Raw genomic sequence first — 20376 nt, forward strand, 5'->3', positions numbered from 1 at the left:
CAGTTCTAGAGTTCTAGAGTGGGGAAATGGTGTATTGTTCATAACACTCAGTTGTTTCTCCTTTGTCTCAGTACTGTTAGGTACTCCAAGAGGCGATTACAGGGGAACGGCTCAAATAGACCCATAAAGGTCGGGGACCGTTAGGCTGGTTGTCACGAGGATAAGGGGTATATCAGGTCTCGCCTAAAGGTACCTCATCTCTAATCCTTCTCTTCCTCTTTGTAACACGTCTGGGATAAGATGTCCTGCCCTTCTCAGAGATAAGGGTATACAGTGAACAATATCCCATAACTACTTCTGGGATAGAGGTTCCCACCTGAAAGGAGAATGTGGAATACCACGTCCTACCAAAGACATCCCACCTCCAATCCCCAAGGACCCCCCCCATCCAGGTGGTCCTCCCGCGCTGCTGCACCCCCAGGGGCAGGAGCAGGATCCAAAAGCAATGGCCTTCCCCTGGCCCCCTGCATAGAGGATCCAAGGGGAGTAGATGTGACAACACACTCAGTTTCTCACATCACCCTTCCACACCAAGGAATACAGTGCCCTCCTCACTAATACACAAACGGGGGTATAGTGCCATGTTCTCTCTATCTTCTCAGCAGCACACAACTCTTCTGGATTCCAGGGGCTCTCCTTCTGTTGCACATCCCCTCTTCTGGTGGTCAAAGACACTCTCTCCTTCTCACCCCTATGCATAAAATACACTGCGCATTAGCTATGGCTGAAGAAGTCTGAACGAAATGCCCAAAAAGATGTCCAAATTCCATGGTTGCTGAAGCCCCTTTAAACATGGATTTTTTCACTTATTGCATAAATGCACCCTGCTGAATATTTGCCTGTTATACTTAATAATACATGTGCCAAAACAATAGTATAACTAACTCACGTCTGAACACACAGCAGCATGAAAGGCAATAACAAAAAAGGCCACATTATTCAGATGTTGTGCCAAACAATGCATCATGACTTCTATTTATATTGATGCCTTCCACCCCTATGGAGAGGGCTATAACAGTTTATCAGCCAATACCAAAGTTATGGGCCCTAGTTGAAGCAGAGGGTGTATAACATGTTAAGAGTCAATAACACCTGTTACAGCCTTTGCCCCAAAGGCTGAAATTACATAACAATCACAAACAGGTAAAGACTAAAACAGTTGAAAACGGTACTATGAATTATGTAGCGAGCATTGTACTGGTGGAATGTTGGCTTAGAGAGACACTGCATAATGAGGTAGAATGTTGGGAGGGAAACATCAAGCTTTGAATTGATTACAACAACCATGAATCACTCAAGTGTATGGGGTACCACAGGTCGATAGGGACTTTATATAGTGTACAAATCAGATTTTAAAATAAATGTTGATAAAATACTGAAATACTTACTGGTTCCGATACCAAGAGAGAACACCGTGTTCCAGTAAGACCCAGAAAAGTTTCCAACCAAAGAAACGGGTGCTCTAGAAAAAAATTATAAATATGTAAGCAAAAACATGGAGAAAGGGTACTTGATGCTTTTGAATGATCAGAAAAAATATTTTTGGGGGGATTGCCTGAGAAAAAATACCAGTGCAGAAGTTACACAAAGAAAACCTATGTTCACCTTTGTTCCTTGTCTGGTCAACCACACTTTCAAATAACCTGAACAGTGAATTGGAGTGGGAGCACAGAAGTAGAAAATGGTCAGGAGTGGGCTCTCTAATCCTGGAGCTGGGTCCATGCTAATGGCCAACTTTAGTCGCTTGAGACATTATTGAGGGACCTGGTTACACGGAAGAGGCACTCCAGCCTATGAATCATTTCCTGAATGTTCAGATATTTATTTACCTTTTTGGAATCTTTGAGGTATATGTACCACTCTGTAGGGACTAATGATTGATCTATGTATTTTCACATTAGGGTTTTTCTGAAATTTGCTTTATTTGGTATATCACATGAGGAAGGAATCTTGTTTACACCGGTATTGATTGACTTTTACAATTACCTGATCACGGGTTATTAATTGGAGAACACAGATACTGCATGCTTTATGAGAAGTTGCCGACACAGAAGGAATAAGGTGTGGATTGACAATCTCGAGGTAGCACCTCATTAATTCATTTTTTGGATTCTGTTGTAATAAAATGTACACTTGTGATAGTCACTCAGTAGACACTTCTGGGTGGGATTGCACATCTGTGGTGAAGGCATTGTTAAACTGCATGATATGAGTTCTTTCATTTGTATAATGTATTAGTATATATATAAGCTGGGATGAATTAGATTGTTCTGTGTGTACTTACAGAAGTTGGCTACTGAAGAAGGGGGTTGGGACCCCGAAATGCGTTGAGCTTGAAGGATTCCATCAGAAGGAATTGTACTTCGATTTAAGGAATCTATGAAATTGTATAGGCATATTGTACACCTGTGATACACTGTACTTTTTTTTTATGCTGTTCATTTTGACACTTTATTAAAATGTGGATTATCACTTTGAAGATTTGGCTGTTTTTCAGTATTAGTGGTGTGCAGGGGACGGGAGTGTCTAAAGTTTTAAACACCTTTCTGTTGTGACACACTTCCACAGCTCCATTATGCTTTTAGATAACCTGGCCATCAGTATTTTGCCAATTTGCCTATAGGCCTGTCTGTCTCTGGAGTGCTGGCCTAGGTTACCATGCGACTGCCTGGGATTGCAGAGGGCATTAATGGAACCTGAGAGGGAGTCTAATGTAATGTGGGTGAAAAAAACAAATGACAAAATAGAAAATAAGAAAAAAAAAATAATGTTTTGCCTCAACACCCTATAATTAAAATAGCATTTGTTAGTTGCATTGTGATTTTAGACTCAAACTTTAGATCGATAAATCTTTTTCATTTGTTCTTAACTATTCATAGACGTTATTACTAAAAACATGTTTTACTCATCAATACGGGCCTTCAAATACCACTTGCAGTTTTCTGTTTACCTGGTGTGTTTAATAAACAAAAAGCTTTGTACATCCGTAGTACCATATAAGCAAATGCACCATGCCCTACTTTGCATAAATCAGTAGTAAGGAGGTTATTTTTTTTTTTTTTTATTTATTTATTGGTTGGTTGATAATCAACCTTTCAATTTAATATATAACGTAATTGATCACAGATTAAAACAAGATAGAATCAAGCTCAAAATCAGTATTCAGCAAAACCCTACAACCCCACTACTTCAACCTTCAATTATTTCTCATTAACAGCAAAAAAATAATAAAATCACAATTCATATATATACATCATCTGAGTTTTCGTCTAAAATCAATCCAAAATAGATTCCAATTCCACATCATTAGAACCACTAGTAATCCACCAACAAGGGGGTATTAGCTACAAAACACATGTCATCTATTTAGGGGAGGATTAGGCTATACATTCAATTATCTCAAGATTTAGGGCTAGCAGAAATTGGACTGTGGCTATACGAACAGCTTGGAGAGGTGAAGAGAATATTCTAAACCAAAGTACATCTTTAGTTAAACAGTTATAGTTTTCATACAGTTTTTTAAAATATTTACAACGTAAATCCTTTAGTGAGGGGCAACCTACTATCAAATGTTTTAAAGTTTCCTCGCACTCTGGTAATTGACAAAACCGACAGTTATTTTCTTGTTTTGTTATTTGACCTCTTCGAGCTAAAATTTCTCTAGTGGGCCATAAATTAAATCTAAATCGAAGATAGTTGTTTCTAAAATGGTGCAAGGGAAATTTAAGTAAATAGGAGGCTGCAACTCTCATTCTTTTCGTACCAAAAGGCAGGCCGCAGTAATCTTTGTACTGCGAGCAAAGCTCTAAGGTGCAGATCCAGTCATGCTGATATAGTTTTCTCTGGGCACGATTGGGATTAGTTAAAAGCAGTTCAATGGTTATATCGGCCTCTACTAACAGATTGGTAACAAAATTTCTCCACTTATTGGGAAAAAAATGTGGGGATTTCAACATATATGTGGCCAATATATAAGATAGATCTAAACAATTAGTGCACAGCAGAAATTTCCTCATTAGCGAACACAGTTTCCATGCATAAAATACAAACATTGAGAGAGCACCCAACTCGTATCGTATCAAAGGCCCTGGAGTTGAAATCGGTAACTTAAGCACTGACCGCCAAAATTTTGCCTCCAATCGATCCCAAAACACACGGTCTCTTGGTAATTTAGTTTCTGAGCCGTATGTTATTATTGGTAAAACTTTTTGCGCATAATATAACAATGTCTGAGAACATGTAAATTTACCAAATTTTTGCAAAAGGACTTTAGCTTGGCTTGTTAATGTTTGCAATTTTTGTTTTATATCCTGCACATAGGGGATATCACACTTCAGATTATTAATAATCACTCCTAAATATTTGTATTGTGGGGTGATAGAGATAAGCTCTTCCTGAAAAGTCCAGCGGACGATTTTAGGGGACGACATTTTTTTTTATTATTATAACATTGCATGATCTGTGTTTTGCTTAAGTTAATAGCCATATGATTTCTTTGAACATACAATGAAAGCCCTTGTATCAGCCGCTGTAAACCAGCCGGCGTTTTAGAGATTAAAATAAGATCATCCGCATATAATAACCATGCAATTTGATGAGACCCAAGTTTTGGGGCATCTGAGTTGATATCAATAAAATTCTTACCCATGTCCAGTATAAATAGGTTAAAAATAGTAGCCGCCAGAATACAGCCCTGTTTCAGACCTCTTGCTGTCGTAATTTTAGTAGTTAGATGCCCAGCTAAAGTGGTTCTTATCTGAATTGCGGTATTTGTATGAAGAAGCGCAATCAATTTAACCACTGAACCAGGGCAGCCCATTTTAATCAATTTGCTAATTAGCAGATGTCTATCGATTGAATCAAAAGCCTCTTTAAAATCTACGAAAGCTAGAAACAAGGGCTGGTTGAGATATTCACACTTAGCTTTAATCGCATTGATTGCTGTAATGTTTATTGCCGTGCCTTTTCCTGCAACAAATCCGGTTTGAAATACATCAGCTTTACCAGCAGTTTCAATCCATGCTTGCAAGTCTCTAAGAATCAACCGGGCAAAAATCTTACCCGGTGTATCAAGAAGGGCAATCGGTCTATAATTTGACGGGTCTTGTCTATTACCCTTCTTGAACACCGGGACGATAATAGAGAGAGACCATGATTTAGGCAATTGTTGAATGCGTATGATTGTAGTGTAAAGTTGATACAAAATCCTTGCCCATAGGTTCGGATCTTGTTTCATCATATAATTAGATATCCCATCTGGACCAGGGGCACGCGAGCTACTAGATTTGGTAATGTAAAATAAGATGTCTGCTACTGAGAATTGCAAAGTAAAAGCTCCTGGATCACACTGACTAAGTGGTGAATTTGTAGTCTCAGGACAGGCATACAAATTTGCATAATGTTCAACCCATTGGGCCTCTGCCACATCATTGATTTGTAGTGAGATCTGCGTATTAGGGTTGGTCTTATTAATTACAGCCCATATTTGCGCAGAGTTTTTTGATCCCATCTTTTGGAGCATGTGTTCTCCATCAGTTTGGTAAAGAATAGCTCGATGGGCCTTCATCCAATTTTTATGTTTTGTTTTCAATGATTTAAGGGCTTGCCATTTTATTTGGGAGGGCAAAGACAAAACTACCCTTTTTTCTCTTCTAAACCAGGACTTTTGTTGCTGTGCTTCCTTGTTAAAAGAATGCAAGGGGAAGTACTTTGTCTTCACCTTATTTGTTGTAGCAAATGTATGCAATAAGTCACTATACTCTAGTGACTTGTTGGATCCTAATGTCTTTTCATACACAATTGTTTGTTCGAAGACCCTGGCAAATTTTGTCAAATTGTGTTCAGTCCAGTGTAGTCTATTCATACCTTTATTCACTAGTAGAGGATGGTATGTGTTATATATCTCCTCTTTTCCCTGTGGAGCCGAACAATGCCATTTCACATTCAATATGTTGTGATCACTGTCCTCAGTAGAGATCACACAAAACAACTTAATATCAAAGAATAGTTCACGATTAACATAAATAAAGTCAATAATTGCACCGGAGTGACCTCTTTTCCACGTATACTGTGGTGGGCTATCGGCCGGGCATGAACCATTTAACATAACCAAGTTTTTCGACTCAATAAAGGTGTTCCATAAGATCAGTCTGCTATCCCTGCGATTATGGGGAACATCCAGACAGTGCAAATTTAAGTCACCTGCCAGAATAATATGCGGGTATATAGGGAGTTTAATAATCTCTGACCATAACTCTTCCAGATCTTTAAAAAATGTTTTGGTGGATATTGCAACTGGATTCCAATATATATTTACAATCGCATATTTATGTTCTCTTATTGTGATAATTATCAATTGAGTGTATCGATTTGGCGCAGACTGGTGTTCTAGGACAACTTCTGAGGACTTGTTTAGAGCCACAAGGAGACCGGACATGGGCCGACCTTTCATAGATCGTATTGCCGGATTAAAAACTATTTCAAAGTTATCCCACACTGGCCGCTCCGTAAGCCAAGTTTCTTGAAATAAAATAATATCATGCTGCGATAACTCATTGGAACTATTCCTCAGTAAATGCCCATGTCCTCGAGTATTCCAACTTATCATAGACAAAAATGGTGGGGGATGTTGCAAGGTAAGTTATGACTGCTTTGATACAGATTGAAGCATTGGATAATAATTTTGATTACTCGACTGAGCACATAAACCCTGTCTCTGATTAGAGATATAAGTCTGCATTGCTGGATTTTGCACCGCAGGAATAGGAACTTGATTTGACACATCGGTGAGAAGCTCAAAACCTAGTTCATATATTTCTTGTTTAGCAAGCCACAATGTGTTTAACACCACTCGTGAGAACACCCAAAACCGTGCAACAGAAAGATCATTATCGCAGATAAATTCCACCAAATCAATATCGGAGGATTGCAGATCATCTAACGCTAAGGAGGTTATAGATAAGGAGGTTATAGATAAGAACATACCTTATAGAGATGCCCCTTATATCTCTGCAGAGATCTGCTGCTTAAGTTCTATAAAGCAATTGACATATGCAGAAAGAAATAGTTAATATTGCAATCTCATAAAATGCGGTAGAGTATTGTACAACGAAACAATTAAAACAACAACATACAATGCACAGTAAAAATTGAATGGTTCAAAAACATTTAAAAAGACAAATGTTTAAAATGTCGGGAAAGGACTAAGAAGACTATGTTGCTTACATGTAACAATGATTACAGCGATGATACTTTTTAATACAATCCCAATTCTATGTTAAGACCGGATGCTCACATTATGCTTCTCTTTCTTGTATTATACATATGAAATGAAGCTCAGCAGCAAGTATTTTATGCACCTGTCTGCGAGCAAATGGTATGCATAACAAAAGGTGCACTAAAATATTAAAGTATTAACCAAAAAAAACTTTAGTCCATAACTGTCTCTGAAAGGAACAAGAAACTCCATTTCCCAGGAGACTTCACTAGAGTTCATAATAGGTCATTAACATGTGACACCAGTCCACCAATAGGCATAATGCTTCCCTTCCAAATAGTCCTGAACATGATGTAATTTCCTCTTTCTTAGCTGCTCACAGCAAGAGATAAGTACATTTCATCTTCCTATTACTGGGTTATCATTGTCATTATCATTTTTTTATTGTTGAGATTTAATCAAATAATTGATTTTTACAACATCTTCAGCTTTCTATTGTGTCGAATTTAATCATTCTAATGGGAGTTTTGCCTCTAAGAAAACATGCAATGTCGCTGGCGGAAAAAGAAAAACAGTAAAAGAAAGATCCAAGTTGATTTCATTTCGTTTAAACTCTAGTTTTTCCATTAGTTGTTGAAGGATCTTAAAGGTCGCTAGTTGCCATAATGTTTTATCCCCGCAAATCATCCTTGCCTTATTATTGCAGTATAGTTTGCATGGATATGCTTTCGTCAATTCATGTTTAATTTAGTTAATCATATTTGCCATTCGAAGTAACGTACTTGTTTAATCCAGATCATATGGTTTTTGTTGTCCTTGAGGAATGTTTTCATCATGTCCTCTTTCGGCTCCCATTGTCACGTCTCCAACGCAAACTGCTTCCTGCTGGTGTTGGAGAAAGTTGGGAGCACTCCGAGCCCTTGATCGACTCAGTTTCGTTATTTACAGAGAGTCCGCTTCTGCGGACCCTCGTGCACTTTTGCGCTCTACTCCGCGGCCCGGCACAGTCTCCGGAGGCTTGGGAAGGGCGTGCAGAGCTCCTTGGTGGCTGCGACACCGACCGTAGCCACTAGAGGGAGCTCCGACCAGCTTTGATCCTTTCCTCAGCTTCTGCCACTCGCGAGCGCATTTCCGTTGTATTTGTATAATGGTCCTTGCGAACGCGAGGGCCAGAAGCCATTCCAGTATTCCCTTGAATCATTTCTAAGGATTGGATATATATAAAAAATAAAGAAAAAAAGGGAATAATTACAACAGAAGTATGGAGAGACTAGAAGTCAGTGCTGGAAGCATAGCCTCATTAACTGAATATAGTGGGCTAGAGAGAAGACAGTTGTTTGCCCACAAAGAAAAAATTAAATAAAGGAAATATAAAAAATTAAAAAAAAGTGAGAAAAGGTGCATTGACAATATACATTATGGCAGCTCAGTACTCCCCTCAGGCAGACCAAGATTGGTCAGAGTATGAGGAGGATGCCTACCAAATTGATGAGGTGGCTATGGCAAGCAGCTTCAAAAAGGTACTGGGATCCTCTGTCGAGACTAGCATCAAGAGGGCTGTTTCAGAGATGCTCCTGCACATTCAGCAGCGCCTGGAGAGCATGGAGGAGCACCTGCAAGAGACCTCCGCACCAGGGAGAAAGAGGAGGTTATAGGTCAAAGGATCGAATCCAAAGGACCGAAATGCAATACGGTCGAATCAAAAGGACCGAAAACCAAAGAGTCAAATTTTTCGCATTTTTTTAAACTTTTTTTTTTGGGCCCCCCCCCAAACCCCTGTTTTTGGTGTAAAAACCACTTTTTTTTACTATAAGAAAACCAAAAAAATATATATATTTAAAAAAAAAATATTCAACCCTTTGGTTTTCAGTCCTATTGCTTCGACCCTATTGCATTCGATCCTTTTGGTGTCGAACCTTTGACCGGACACCGAAAGAGGACACAAAGAAGAAAGCACCTTTCAGATGGGGGATGTATTCTGCCTCGTAAGAGTAAAGAATCTCCGACCCCTGCAACTTCTCCGAGCCAGCCAGAATCAGCCACTGCTGCTGTTTCAGACGCCTTCTCCAGGCTTAAAGAAGCCTATCTGACCCAGAAGGAAGCCCCTTCCCACAATGGACCCTCCCACCCCGAGGAAGACACCAGGGGTGCTAGACCCTCAAGCCCGGAGGGATACCGACAAGGCACCGACGACTAGCAGGTCAAGGGGGTCTATGATATCTATGACCAGTCCCCCACCTCCTCGGATGAGGATGTTCAAACCACAGGGTCTCCAACTCTCCACCTCGGGGATTGAGGCAGCCCCCATCCCCAAGAGGACAGCCGGTGAACAGTCTCCTCTAAGGGGGATGTTTATGCCGGAAGATCTAGTACACCTCAGATCTACTGACTGGGAACCGTCATCAAGAGCAACGGAATATATCAAGGCCAGGCTGCGTAAGCCCATGGATAAAGATGTTAGAGCCAGACTAAGAGCAGAGTGCCCTCGCCCAGAGATTCCGGGGAAGGTGCTGCTCTAACTCCGGAACTAGACACCAAAATGATCACTTTCCTTGTGAAGAATGCCAAAGATCCAAGAAAGGGCATAGATCACGCCTGGAGATCCTGCCAGGACAGAGTCCTGGACATCACTGGTCCCCTGGCGGAAATAATGGACCTAGCTGAAGCAGCCATCGATACAGGCAACTCCATTGACCCTGTGATTCTTTCTGGTTGGTCCCAACAAGCACTCTGTCTGCTGGGAACTGCTAGCTATGCCACATCAGCTAAAAGCCGGGAGGGCATCCTATTCAAAATTGATGCTAAGCTGGGTGAACTAGCAGACACAGAATCCGGAGCAGCAGCCCAAGAATTGCTATTCGGGGATTCATTTATGAAAGAAATGTCTAAATTTGTTGGCACCTTTACCGCCTTGGACAAGGCTCAAGCATCCATTAAGAGGGTTTTCGCTTCCTAAATTTTCTCCATGGCCGGACGAGGTAGAGGTTGCTCCTCCGGCTGATACTCATTCAATAGAAGACCTCAACATTCCAGGGACCAGCTCAATACCTGGCAAGACCGCTTGGACACCTTCTTCCCATCAAGAGGGTGCGGAAGATGTTGCGAAAGATATCCAGCCCAGCAACAACGCTCAGGTCAGTGTGCCCATAGCAGCACCCGCGCCGCAAACACCCATATGAGGGAGATTAGCTCTCCTTGCGCGAGCATGGGACTCCTTGTCAGCAGATGCCTGGGTCAGGGACAGCGCACGGCCTACGCCTAGAATTCTTCGCTCAACCCTTTCAAGCATCTCGCCCTGCCCCGATAGTAATGTCTGAAGCGGACGAGGAAGCGCTAGACCACAAGATACACAGCTTCTATCTGAAACAGGCAATCCAGGGTGGCTTCTTCAGTCCCATATTTTTGGTTTGCAGGAAGCAGAAGGTGCACCCAGTGATAAATCTCAGGGCTCTCAACGATTTTATTGTCTACCGCCATTTCAAGATGGGGGGGATCCAAATGCTCAGGGACATCTTGAGACTAAACGACTGGCTCATGCGCCTGGTCTTCAAGGACGCTTACCTCGCGGTGCCCATACATATGGCACACATAAGCTATCTGAGGTTCTCCTGGAAGCAGGACTGGGAGTGCACAAGTTTACCTTTCGGCCTCTCCTCAGCACCTTGGGCATTTACCAAGCGTCTAAGGCCCGTAGTAGCTCATCTAAGAGAGCAGGGTGTCAGACTAATAGTCTACTTAGACGACATCATCTTCAAGGCTCAATCTCAAGCCTTGGTAGAACAGCAGGCCAGACTGGCCATAGATCTGCTACACAGTCTCGGTTTTCTCATAAATTGGGAGAAATAGATACTCTGTCCATCCAGGAACCCAGAATTTCTAGGCTTCGTGGTGGATACTCCGATTTCACAGCTCCATCTCCCTGTGGCCAATATACACTCCACTCTGCAGGGGCCAGGGTGTCAATGTGGTCCTTGACGGTTTTTGAGGAACAGGGGTGGACCCGTTTTGATGAGTCTTTCATAGATCGGAATTGTCTAGAAACCTCGTCAGCGGAGAACAGGGGGAAGGCAGAGAAAGAGGGGGGAAAGGTGGCTGGAGAAGAGCCAGAGGAAGAGCAGGGAGTGGAGGGAGGGGGAAGGAGGAAAGTGAGGACAGGATGTCCTGAGTTTTAGAGATGAAGTGAGAAGCCAGTGCCGTGCAGAGGGCCTGGGAAGGGAAAGGAGAGGTAGAGACTGTGGCAAGATTGGCCAGTTCCTTGCAGATTTTAAAGAGTTCAGCGGAGTTGTTAGATGCCGCAGAGACACAGGGCTTGGATAAGAGCTCTCTTCCTGGTGAGGACAGAGAGCCGGTATTGCCTTTGGAGCAGGCGGCAGGCCAGTTTGTCAGAGGATGTACAAGAAGCAAGCCATTTCCTCTCGCCACCCTGCACTTGCGTTTAAGGGTGACTATGTCGGAGTCGTACCAGGAGTTGCACTTGGCTTTGGGCTTCAGGCAGATTCTCATGATGGGGGCAAGGATATCAAGAGTATCAGATCTAGCACAGTGGTGCGTGGAGAGGGCTGTGTCAGGGTTGAGAGACAGCCAAAAGGGGGGGTGGTGAGAAAGTGGCGGTAAAAGCCTCAACTGATACGCGCTTCATGGGTCGGATGACTGAGAAGGTGGGTGGCAGTGATGGAAGTGGCTTGGCCTGTGGAGTAGAGAGGGTGAGGAGGGATCACTCCAGGAGAGAGGAGTGGTGAGAGGGACAGAAAGGGGAAGGTCTGAGGAGATCAGAACATCCAGAGTGTGCCCTGCAGAGTCGAGTCGGGCCAGAGGGGAGAATAGTGAGTGAGAGAGTCGCAGAGGTCGCGAAAGAGCCCAGAGGGAGGACAGGAGGTATCCAGGTGGATGTTGAAATCTCCAAGAAGTTGGAGTTCAGTGGTCGAGGCCAGGAGTGAGGAGGAGAGGTCCGCCCACTCACAGAGGAAGGAGGAAATATGACCAGGTGGCCGATCGATAGTAGCCACAGTTAAGGGAATGGCTAGGAGAGAGAGAGAGCCTGCAGATGAGGCATTCAAAAGAGGAGTAGGCCTGCGTAGGAATGACAGAGGCAGGAATCCACTCAGGGAAGATCAGGGCTACACCCCCTCCGGAGTGGTTGGACCTGGGCGTGGAGAGGATCTTGTAGCTGTCAGGGAGGAGTGTGTCAAAGCTTGTAACAGAGCTGGCCGTGAACCATGTCTCGGTGAGACCGAGGACATCAAGGTCAAGTTCTTCCAGAAGGCGGCAGATGTCGGAGGAATGTTTGACAGCTGAACGAGAGTTAAGAGTGGCGATGTGGAGACGGTTGCCATCCTTGAAGGACTTCCGAGGAGGGGTACAGATCAGGGGTACGCCCTCCGGAGGTGTGTAAGGAGCCTGAGGGGGGGCAGAGAGGGAATGAGAGAGCAAGGTAGCCGAGGAGGAGGCAGCAGGCGGAGGCATGGAGGGGGGGGAGCGGGCACAGCAGGAGAAGAAAGCAAATTGATGAGGCACGGGAAGCGTCTATCAAAGAGGTGAAGTTTGGCCTGAGGGCCTTGGACCAGGACAGTCCCATTCCATTAAACATTAATGATGACCTTAGAAGAATGGAAGGAGCCCCGGAGGGCATCCCACCAGGTGCCGCCATAATGGGTGAAGAAGAGAAAGGAGAGCACAAAGACCATATGTAGGGTCCATAGGTCTACGAGTGAATGACAAAGAGGATGTTGGTGAGAGTTTCCTTAGAGGGGGCACTGGTATAGGTGTCAGCGATAGGGAGGCCTGGGTTGGAGACCAGTATATCCTTTTTAAACTTCTTCCTTCCAGATGTAGTGAGGAGGGCAGGATAGTCGACAGAGAAGCAGTTGGAAAAGATAGGAGAGACAGAGAGCACCTTAGAGTAGGAGGGGGGAGGAGAGAGGTATACGGGAGAGGGAAAACTTGGGAAGGACACCGGGCAGGGTGCAGGCAGACGAGACAGCGAGAAGCAAGAAGGTTAAGCAATAGGACAAGACGACGACACTCAACCTTAAAGAACTATCCAAATGAACGTATTACGACAGGAGAAGAAAAAACACACCTAAGTAGAAGGAGAAGGCCTAGGTTTCCACAATGCAATTTTGAATACTGATACAGTGCAAATTATAAACTACAGAGGACAAAAAAAAAACATACCCAAGTCTGTGGAGACCTAGAGGTGGCGACCGCTGGCCCGATAAGCTGGAAGCAGGCATGGAGCCGTGCAGTGACCCGAAGGCGCAACAACTGCCCAACACCCCTGGAGTCAGGGATGGAGCAGTGAGAGGACCCGGGGTGCAAGATCGGGACCTCGGGCTGAGACGGGCCACCAGGTGAGAGTCGGCCTGTGAGAGAGCCGGGGACCCTGCAAGGGGAGGAGCTGATGGACCGGGACCGCGGTGTGGCCCATCCCGGCAGGAAGAACCCAGAGATACAGTGCCCTCAGATCTGCAGAGCGGCTGCAGCATGAGCCGGGCAGCGCAGATAGTCTCAGCCCACATGTGAGGCGCAGGCCGGTACGCACAGCGAGAGTGCTCCACGGGATGTTGCCCCTGCCCCCCCCCCCCGGGAGAATCCCATATGCCAGAATAGGAGGAACGAGGTATGAGGCCCTGGAGATCGAGGGCAAGCAAGGCAAGCATGGCACAATAATAAGAGGCAGTACATAGCCCTAGCCTGATCAGCAGTCTTACAGGAAGTACTGACTTGGGGAGACGAGGAAGCCTGGAAGGTATACCCACAACAGGACAGGACAACACCTACATCCCCAGCACCTTGCATGGGTCATGGCAGGAACCGACCATTGGTAACACAGTAACCTGCTGTGGTTGTACTGGTGAATACTCACATCATTGTGCGCTGGGGGCACGCGCTGCAGACATGAATCTTTGGCCACATAGTGATAAATGCACAAACAATTTGTCTATGGAAGAGGTGGCCACTCTGCACCCCCTGAGCACCCAAAACACGTCTGCTGACAACCGTTCCACATAACATGGACAGGCGGCTCCCCCCCCTCCCCCCCCCCAGGGCCCTAACAGCAAGAAGCAGCACACTGCAACCGGGACCTGAATAACAGCGCAGCCAAACTTCACTAACCCAGAGTAAAAGGGGAAATAAGGAACACGCTAGAACTTCAACAAGCGCCAACGCTACATAAGGGCCAGGGACACAGGCAAACCCCAGATAATTCTGAGCACTAATAGCAGCTTGCGCCAGGACCCTTGTACAGTCCCCCCCAAGCCCCCGAGTGCTAAGCAAAATACAGTGAAGATGCCAGACAAGCAGCGTAGTGGCAAGACCAAACAGACTGTAATGGACACATATGCCTGCAGGGCTGGACAAGACCCAGTCTTCCGCAGAAACCAGTGCAGAACGGCTGTAATCGCAGATGCAGCATCAAGAGGAAGATCCCATCCCGGAAGCCATTGCAGCGCTAAAGACCACATTAGAAAAAAAAAATGGATGCAGTAATATTGGACGTTGGGCTGCTAAGTCAAGACGTGCGGACACTGGTGGACAGAATGGGCACTGCGGAACAGGTGTGAGAAAACACCACTAACATAACTAGCGCCCAAACCCAAATCACGGCTATTTTGGGAAGAGTACAAACTCTAGAACACAGAGCTGAAGATGCGGAGGGTAGAGCCAGAAGAAATAACATCTGCATAACGGGCCTGCCGGAAGGAGAGGAAGGCAGATACCCTACAAACTCTGCTGATGCAAACGGTTGGACCTGGTAATTTATCACAGGACTTTACGGTGGAGAGAGCTCATAGATCCCTAGCAAAAAAAACACTCCTAGGTGCCCCACCGAGGCCTGTAATAGCCAAAATTATGAACTTTAAGAACCGAGAGAAAATCCTCACCTTTTCGAGAGAAGGCGGCACAATCATCAGGAACTCTGCGAGACTGACTAATTACCCAGATTATACGGCGCTAGTGCCAAGGCGCAGGGCAATGTTCGGATCGACGAAAGAACGTCTCAGAAAGGCAAACTTGATATATATGCTCCTGTTCCCGGCTAAGTTGAAAGTGCTACATAATGGAAGATCCTACTTCCTTGAGAACACCACTGAAGCACAAACTTGGATGGACGAAAAGGGCATACCCCAATTAGCAGCCAGGTACAACGACAATATACATGAGTGATTATCAATGGTGAACGACACTCCAGAGCACAGGATTGGGAGCATATCACGCAGCGAACAAGGAAATGAGGACCGATATGTTTAAAGTAGCGGAAGGAGCACACATGACAACAAGCGGCCTGAAAGAGCTACCCCTATAACGTTAACAAAGTTTTGATGCCAGCTGTAAGGCATCACAACGCTGCACGTGGTTTCCTGCACAGTGGGATAGCGCGAGAAAAGCGGTTACATCTGAGTGAGGAAGGGGAGGCTGGGCGTTTGCTCACGGTTAAAAAGTTGAAGTTTGTTTGTTGAAAGTTGAAGTAAGATCGAGGGGACACACCCTAAATAACTAGAAGGCACGGGTCAACCTACTGACCAAAAGTACACAAGGAAGAGACGAGGAGGGCCCCGGGAAGCATAGGGGTGGGAAACTAGTATTACCTTATGCTGTACGGCCCAGCAGAGGGAAACACAGGGAGATAACCCAAGGATCACAAACTCAGGTCAAGGAGAGAGTGACATTAACACCCACAGAAAGGGAAGTACCAAACACAGCAATTGAGATGAAAGGGGGCTCATGGGATCGAACAGGCCCATCGACACATCGCAGTGACACACCTCAAAGGTATAAACAGTTGCATGGAATGTGAGGGGGCTCAACATTTATGTGTAACGTCAGAGTGTACACATGGCTAAATAAGACGAGGGTAAATGTCACATTCCTATATGCAACACACTTGTCACAGGACAAACAATCCATGATTGCAAGGAAACAGGGGGATAAAGGATACGGCTCGACATACTCCACCTATGCCATGGGTGTGCTAACATGGATAGCCCCCAACATCCAGAAGTCAATAGAGAAGGAAGGCTGGTAATAGTGCATGGCCTACTCAAGAACAGAGAAGTGTGCCTAGTAAACACATATGCCCCGAACCAGGACGCTACCGGGTTCTTCAAAACATTAGGACCCCAAATAACAGCATACATAGGAGCAACTACATATGGGGGGGACATTAATTGTACACTTAACCCACTGCTAGATAGGTCAGATACTAAATTTAAGAAACCAGCCACACCAGCAAAAACTCTGAAAACCCTCCTGAACCAACTTTGCCTGGCAAATGTCTGGAGAGACAAGCACTGTGAGGACAGAAGCTACTCCAATTTCTCAGCCCCACATGGTACACACACACACAAATAGATTACGTGTTCACAGGGACAGAGACCCTTGACGAGAGTTCAAAGCGAAAAGGCTCTCAGACCATGCCCACTATTGGCGACATGGCTGCACACGGCTGCAAGGACCTCAGTACCAAGATGGCGCCTGCGCGCAGAAGCCCTGCAGCAAGGGAACTTTCAAAACCATATGTCAGACATAATAGAGGAATACTTCCAGATCAACGTGGGAAGTGTAAAAAAGACTGGCACACTGTGGGACGGCTTTAAAGTAGTGGTAAGGGGTGCAGCGATTGTGAACATGGGTGGCCTAAGGAAGGAAGTAATAAGGGAACTATCAGACACAGAAAATGACATAGCGAGGGAGGAAAGAGCAGCAGGCCTGGCAGGGGCAGAAACAATACAATTGATAGCGTTAAGACTGAAATGCATTGCCATCTGGGAAAAGCTAGGGAAGCTAAATTATACAAAATAAACACAAAACCTGCACGCTGAAGGCGATAAACCATGCAAGCTATTGCCTGGCTTACCAAGCGCAAGACTCAAGGACCAAAGATACTTATGGCGGTCCTCGCAAATAGATTAAAACAGGTTACAAAAACTGTATTGCACACGGACCAGGCGGGACACATACCAGGCCACAACACAACGTGGAATCTGAGGAGACTCCACCACATCATAGATCAAACTAACCACAAGCCGTGCGATAGATGCGGTGAAAGCTTTTGATTCGGTCCACAGGGACTGGCTACTGCAGGTGCTGGTACAATTCGGAATAGATCCCACATTCTTGAGATAGGTCAAGCTGATATATACGAAACCCCAAGCCAGGGTAAAAACGGGCAAAATGGTTTTGGAGAAATAGGAGATACACAGGGGCATAAAGCAGGGCTGCCCACTGTTGCCAATGCGTTACATACTAGCCCTAAAACCCCTGGCAGCCTTCCTCAGGAAGGAACACGCTGTTGCAGAGATAAGCATCAATAACACCACCCACCTAATCTCCTTGTACGCAGACTATATGCCTTTGTACATTAACCAGCCTGAAGAAAACCTATCTCACTTGCTAGACGTCATAGCGGAATTTGCTGAAATGTCTGCATTAGCATCAATAAATATAAGTCCAGTATGTTCCCCCTAGCGGCACTTGGAGAGCTGAGAGTGGAGCAATTACCTGAACTGGGCCTAAAATGGACGCTTAATACCTTCCACGACCTCGGAATCAATATACACCACGACCCGGCAGAATCGCACCGAAACACAATGATGGCACTCTAGAGGGTAAAGACCTCTATGACATTCTGGAAAACGCTGCCCCTCGGGATACCGGGCAGAGCGGCTCTGTTGAAAATGATAGTGCTTCCTCGCCTATTATACCATTTTATTAATATACCCTACGCGATACCCAAACAATTCTTCCAGCAACTGAACATTATCACCAGAGAATTGGGGAGGAGGCAGAAATAAAATAGCCCTAAGCACACTACAATGAGATCACAACCAGGGAGGGGGACAATTGCCACAGTTTGAACTATACTATCTCGCAGCCCAACTGCTGGGAGACGAGCCCTCCCAAGACACAATACTCTTACAACCTGCACTAGGTAAATATTACATAAAAGAAATAATATGGACAAGTATAACACCGAAACATAAAACCACTTCACTCATTACATTAGGTCTCGCCTTGTGGCGAAGAGCATGGAGCATCCTAAAAACTCCAGACCCTTGCTCCATACATGTTCCCCTAGCAGAACTCAACTGGGAACTCTTAGGACATTCCGTAGGCACTGGGAAACCAGAGGGATCGCCCACATAGGAGACTTATGGAAGGATGGACAATGGGTTGAATTCCAGAGACTAATGGAACCATGATATACATAAAGCCCAAATCATGCTGTACAAAAGCATGACTGAGACACTAAACAAAAGATGGCCAGGGCTGAAAAGCAGAGTGGGAACCAGCAAAGTGCTAGACGCCTGGTTGGATGTGGCGGATGGAGAACACACTGTGTCTAGGCTATAAAAATTGCTCTTACACAACCATAGCACCAAGACACAACCCGCACGAAGCAAATGGGAGAATGAACTGGGGAGAGCCTGGACAGATGCAGAGTGGTAGAGGGGCCTACAGTACGGCAAAAAAGTTTTCCAGGAATGCTAAATTCCAATTAACACAATTATATGAGACGCAAAGGGCATATCTAACACTGGATAGATTATCTAAAATGGGGGGTAGCGCAGTGCAGACATGCCCAAGATGTGCCACTGACAATGCCAACATGTTACATATGTTCTGGTCCTGCCCGGCGATCAAGAAATTCTGGGAAGGGATCAGAGTAAGAGCAGCTGCGGGCGGCATCCAACTACATGAGTGGCCACCAGAATCATATCTACTGGAATTATTCCCGAGAGGCAACAGACAGCAGGCGCATCTATCCAAAATGAAAGATCTAATGTGCATCCTGGCGAAGCTCAGGATTGCACTAGCTTGCAAATCTGACACAGGCAAGAAGATCGAGGTGTGGTGGTCCTAAGACTCTGGTCGCTGGCCGAGTCAACAGTATGGCACAACGCGCTGCAAAAAGGACTGCATGAAAGCAATGCTGGGGTAGAAGCCTGGAATACATTGGCGCATGCAATGTTCACTCCCAACAGAGACCACACTGACTGGAGAGACACTAGTGATAGGGGCCAGACTTCAGGCATCCGCCCGGAAGAAATGATAGAACAAGGCCACTCAGGCCCGCGCACCACAGGAAATGACAACAGAGGACTGCCACTCCCGCCTTACCTGTAGGAGTCGCCCTGAACCTGCCCAAGATAATACCTACACCAGATGTAGCATTGACAGTGGCAATGCCGTGAATTGTCATACCATGCTTTGTGTAGTAATTGCCTACTGCATGCATGACTGACAGTTAACAGTATGTATCCAAAAAAAAAGTTATTTAAAAAAAGAAAATAATGGGTGGAGATGTGGAGCTGCAAATTCATATATAGAGAGGCACTCGCTATTGTTAACTCAAGTGCCTTCCCACTTCCATGGCTGAAAAACATTACATGAATTGCAAAAGAGCTTGCATTAGTTGTCTTTTTCAATTGCAGCAGGGCGGCCACAATCTAAATCTGTAGTTAAGACAGACATTTATATGAAGGGGGAATTTGGCAAATTAATAGCTCAATATCAAGTATGATATCTGATTCAAAGGGTATTTTGCTACACATTGAGCGCTTCTAAGCTAGAGTGCTTTTACTCAAACTGTCACAATTTTAACTGGCACTACGTTATGACTTGTTAGTGGCATGTGGGTAGTGAAGGCTGTACTTTCTGTCCATCAGACACCATTTACTTCTCAGTCCTTTGTATGCGACTGCGAGAAGAAAAAAAACCTGGCTATACCCTGTTCTGAAGTTCTTTGGAGTACAGTCTGAGAGGATGCAGTCGTGCTTGTAAATTAACACATCTTGGCCATGTGGTTAACCTATTAAGATCCAGATGCCTTTGTCTTGTTTCGTAGCAGCTGTTTTATGAGAGGTTGATTAAGGTCATGCTAGATAAATCATGGTTTAAAAGATTTACACATACCTATCTGAGTAGCATAAGAAGCGCAGTTCCACATTCTTACCGGTCCCCTGGCAGTACCTTAAAGTTTACATTGATGTTCATTCGAAGTGCAGTTTGATTGCACTTTAAGCATGTCTTAAAAGCAACACATTAAATTAATCGTCTGATGATCTCTTGGGCCCATAATCACCCAATGACTTGATAACTTGAGCTACACGCGGGGCCGTGGCTAGATGGCTATGTGAAGGGTCGCTCTTCTCCTG

At 44.9% G+C, this 20376-nt stretch overlaps 1 protein-coding gene across 8 annotated transcripts in view; it reads right to left on the reverse strand.

Annotated features, from left to right (window-relative positions):
- OSBPL1A (oxysterol binding protein like 1A) overlaps window positions 1–20376 on the reverse strand; it is a 2815351-nt gene that overhangs the window by 2194448 nt on the left and 600527 nt on the right. For all 8 annotated transcript variants that reach the window (XM_069620918.1, XM_069620915.1, XM_069620919.1 and 5 more), the window contains 2 exons: window positions 6985–7032; window positions 1389–1462 (listed from right to left, as the gene is read on the reverse strand). In XM_069620918.1, the coding sequence (XP_069477019.1) occupies window positions 1389–1462; window positions 6985–7032 (122 nt within the window). The remainder of the gene's footprint in view (window positions 1–1388; window positions 1463–6984; window positions 7033–20376) is intronic.

Source organism: Ambystoma mexicanum, chromosome 5q (genome assembly GCF_040938575.1).
Source record: "Ambystoma mexicanum isolate Mex_15411 chromosome 5q, UKY_AmexF1_1, whole genome shotgun sequence".
In the NCBI taxonomy this organism is placed as follows: Eukaryota; Metazoa; Chordata; class Amphibia; order Caudata; family Ambystomatidae; genus Ambystoma; species Ambystoma mexicanum.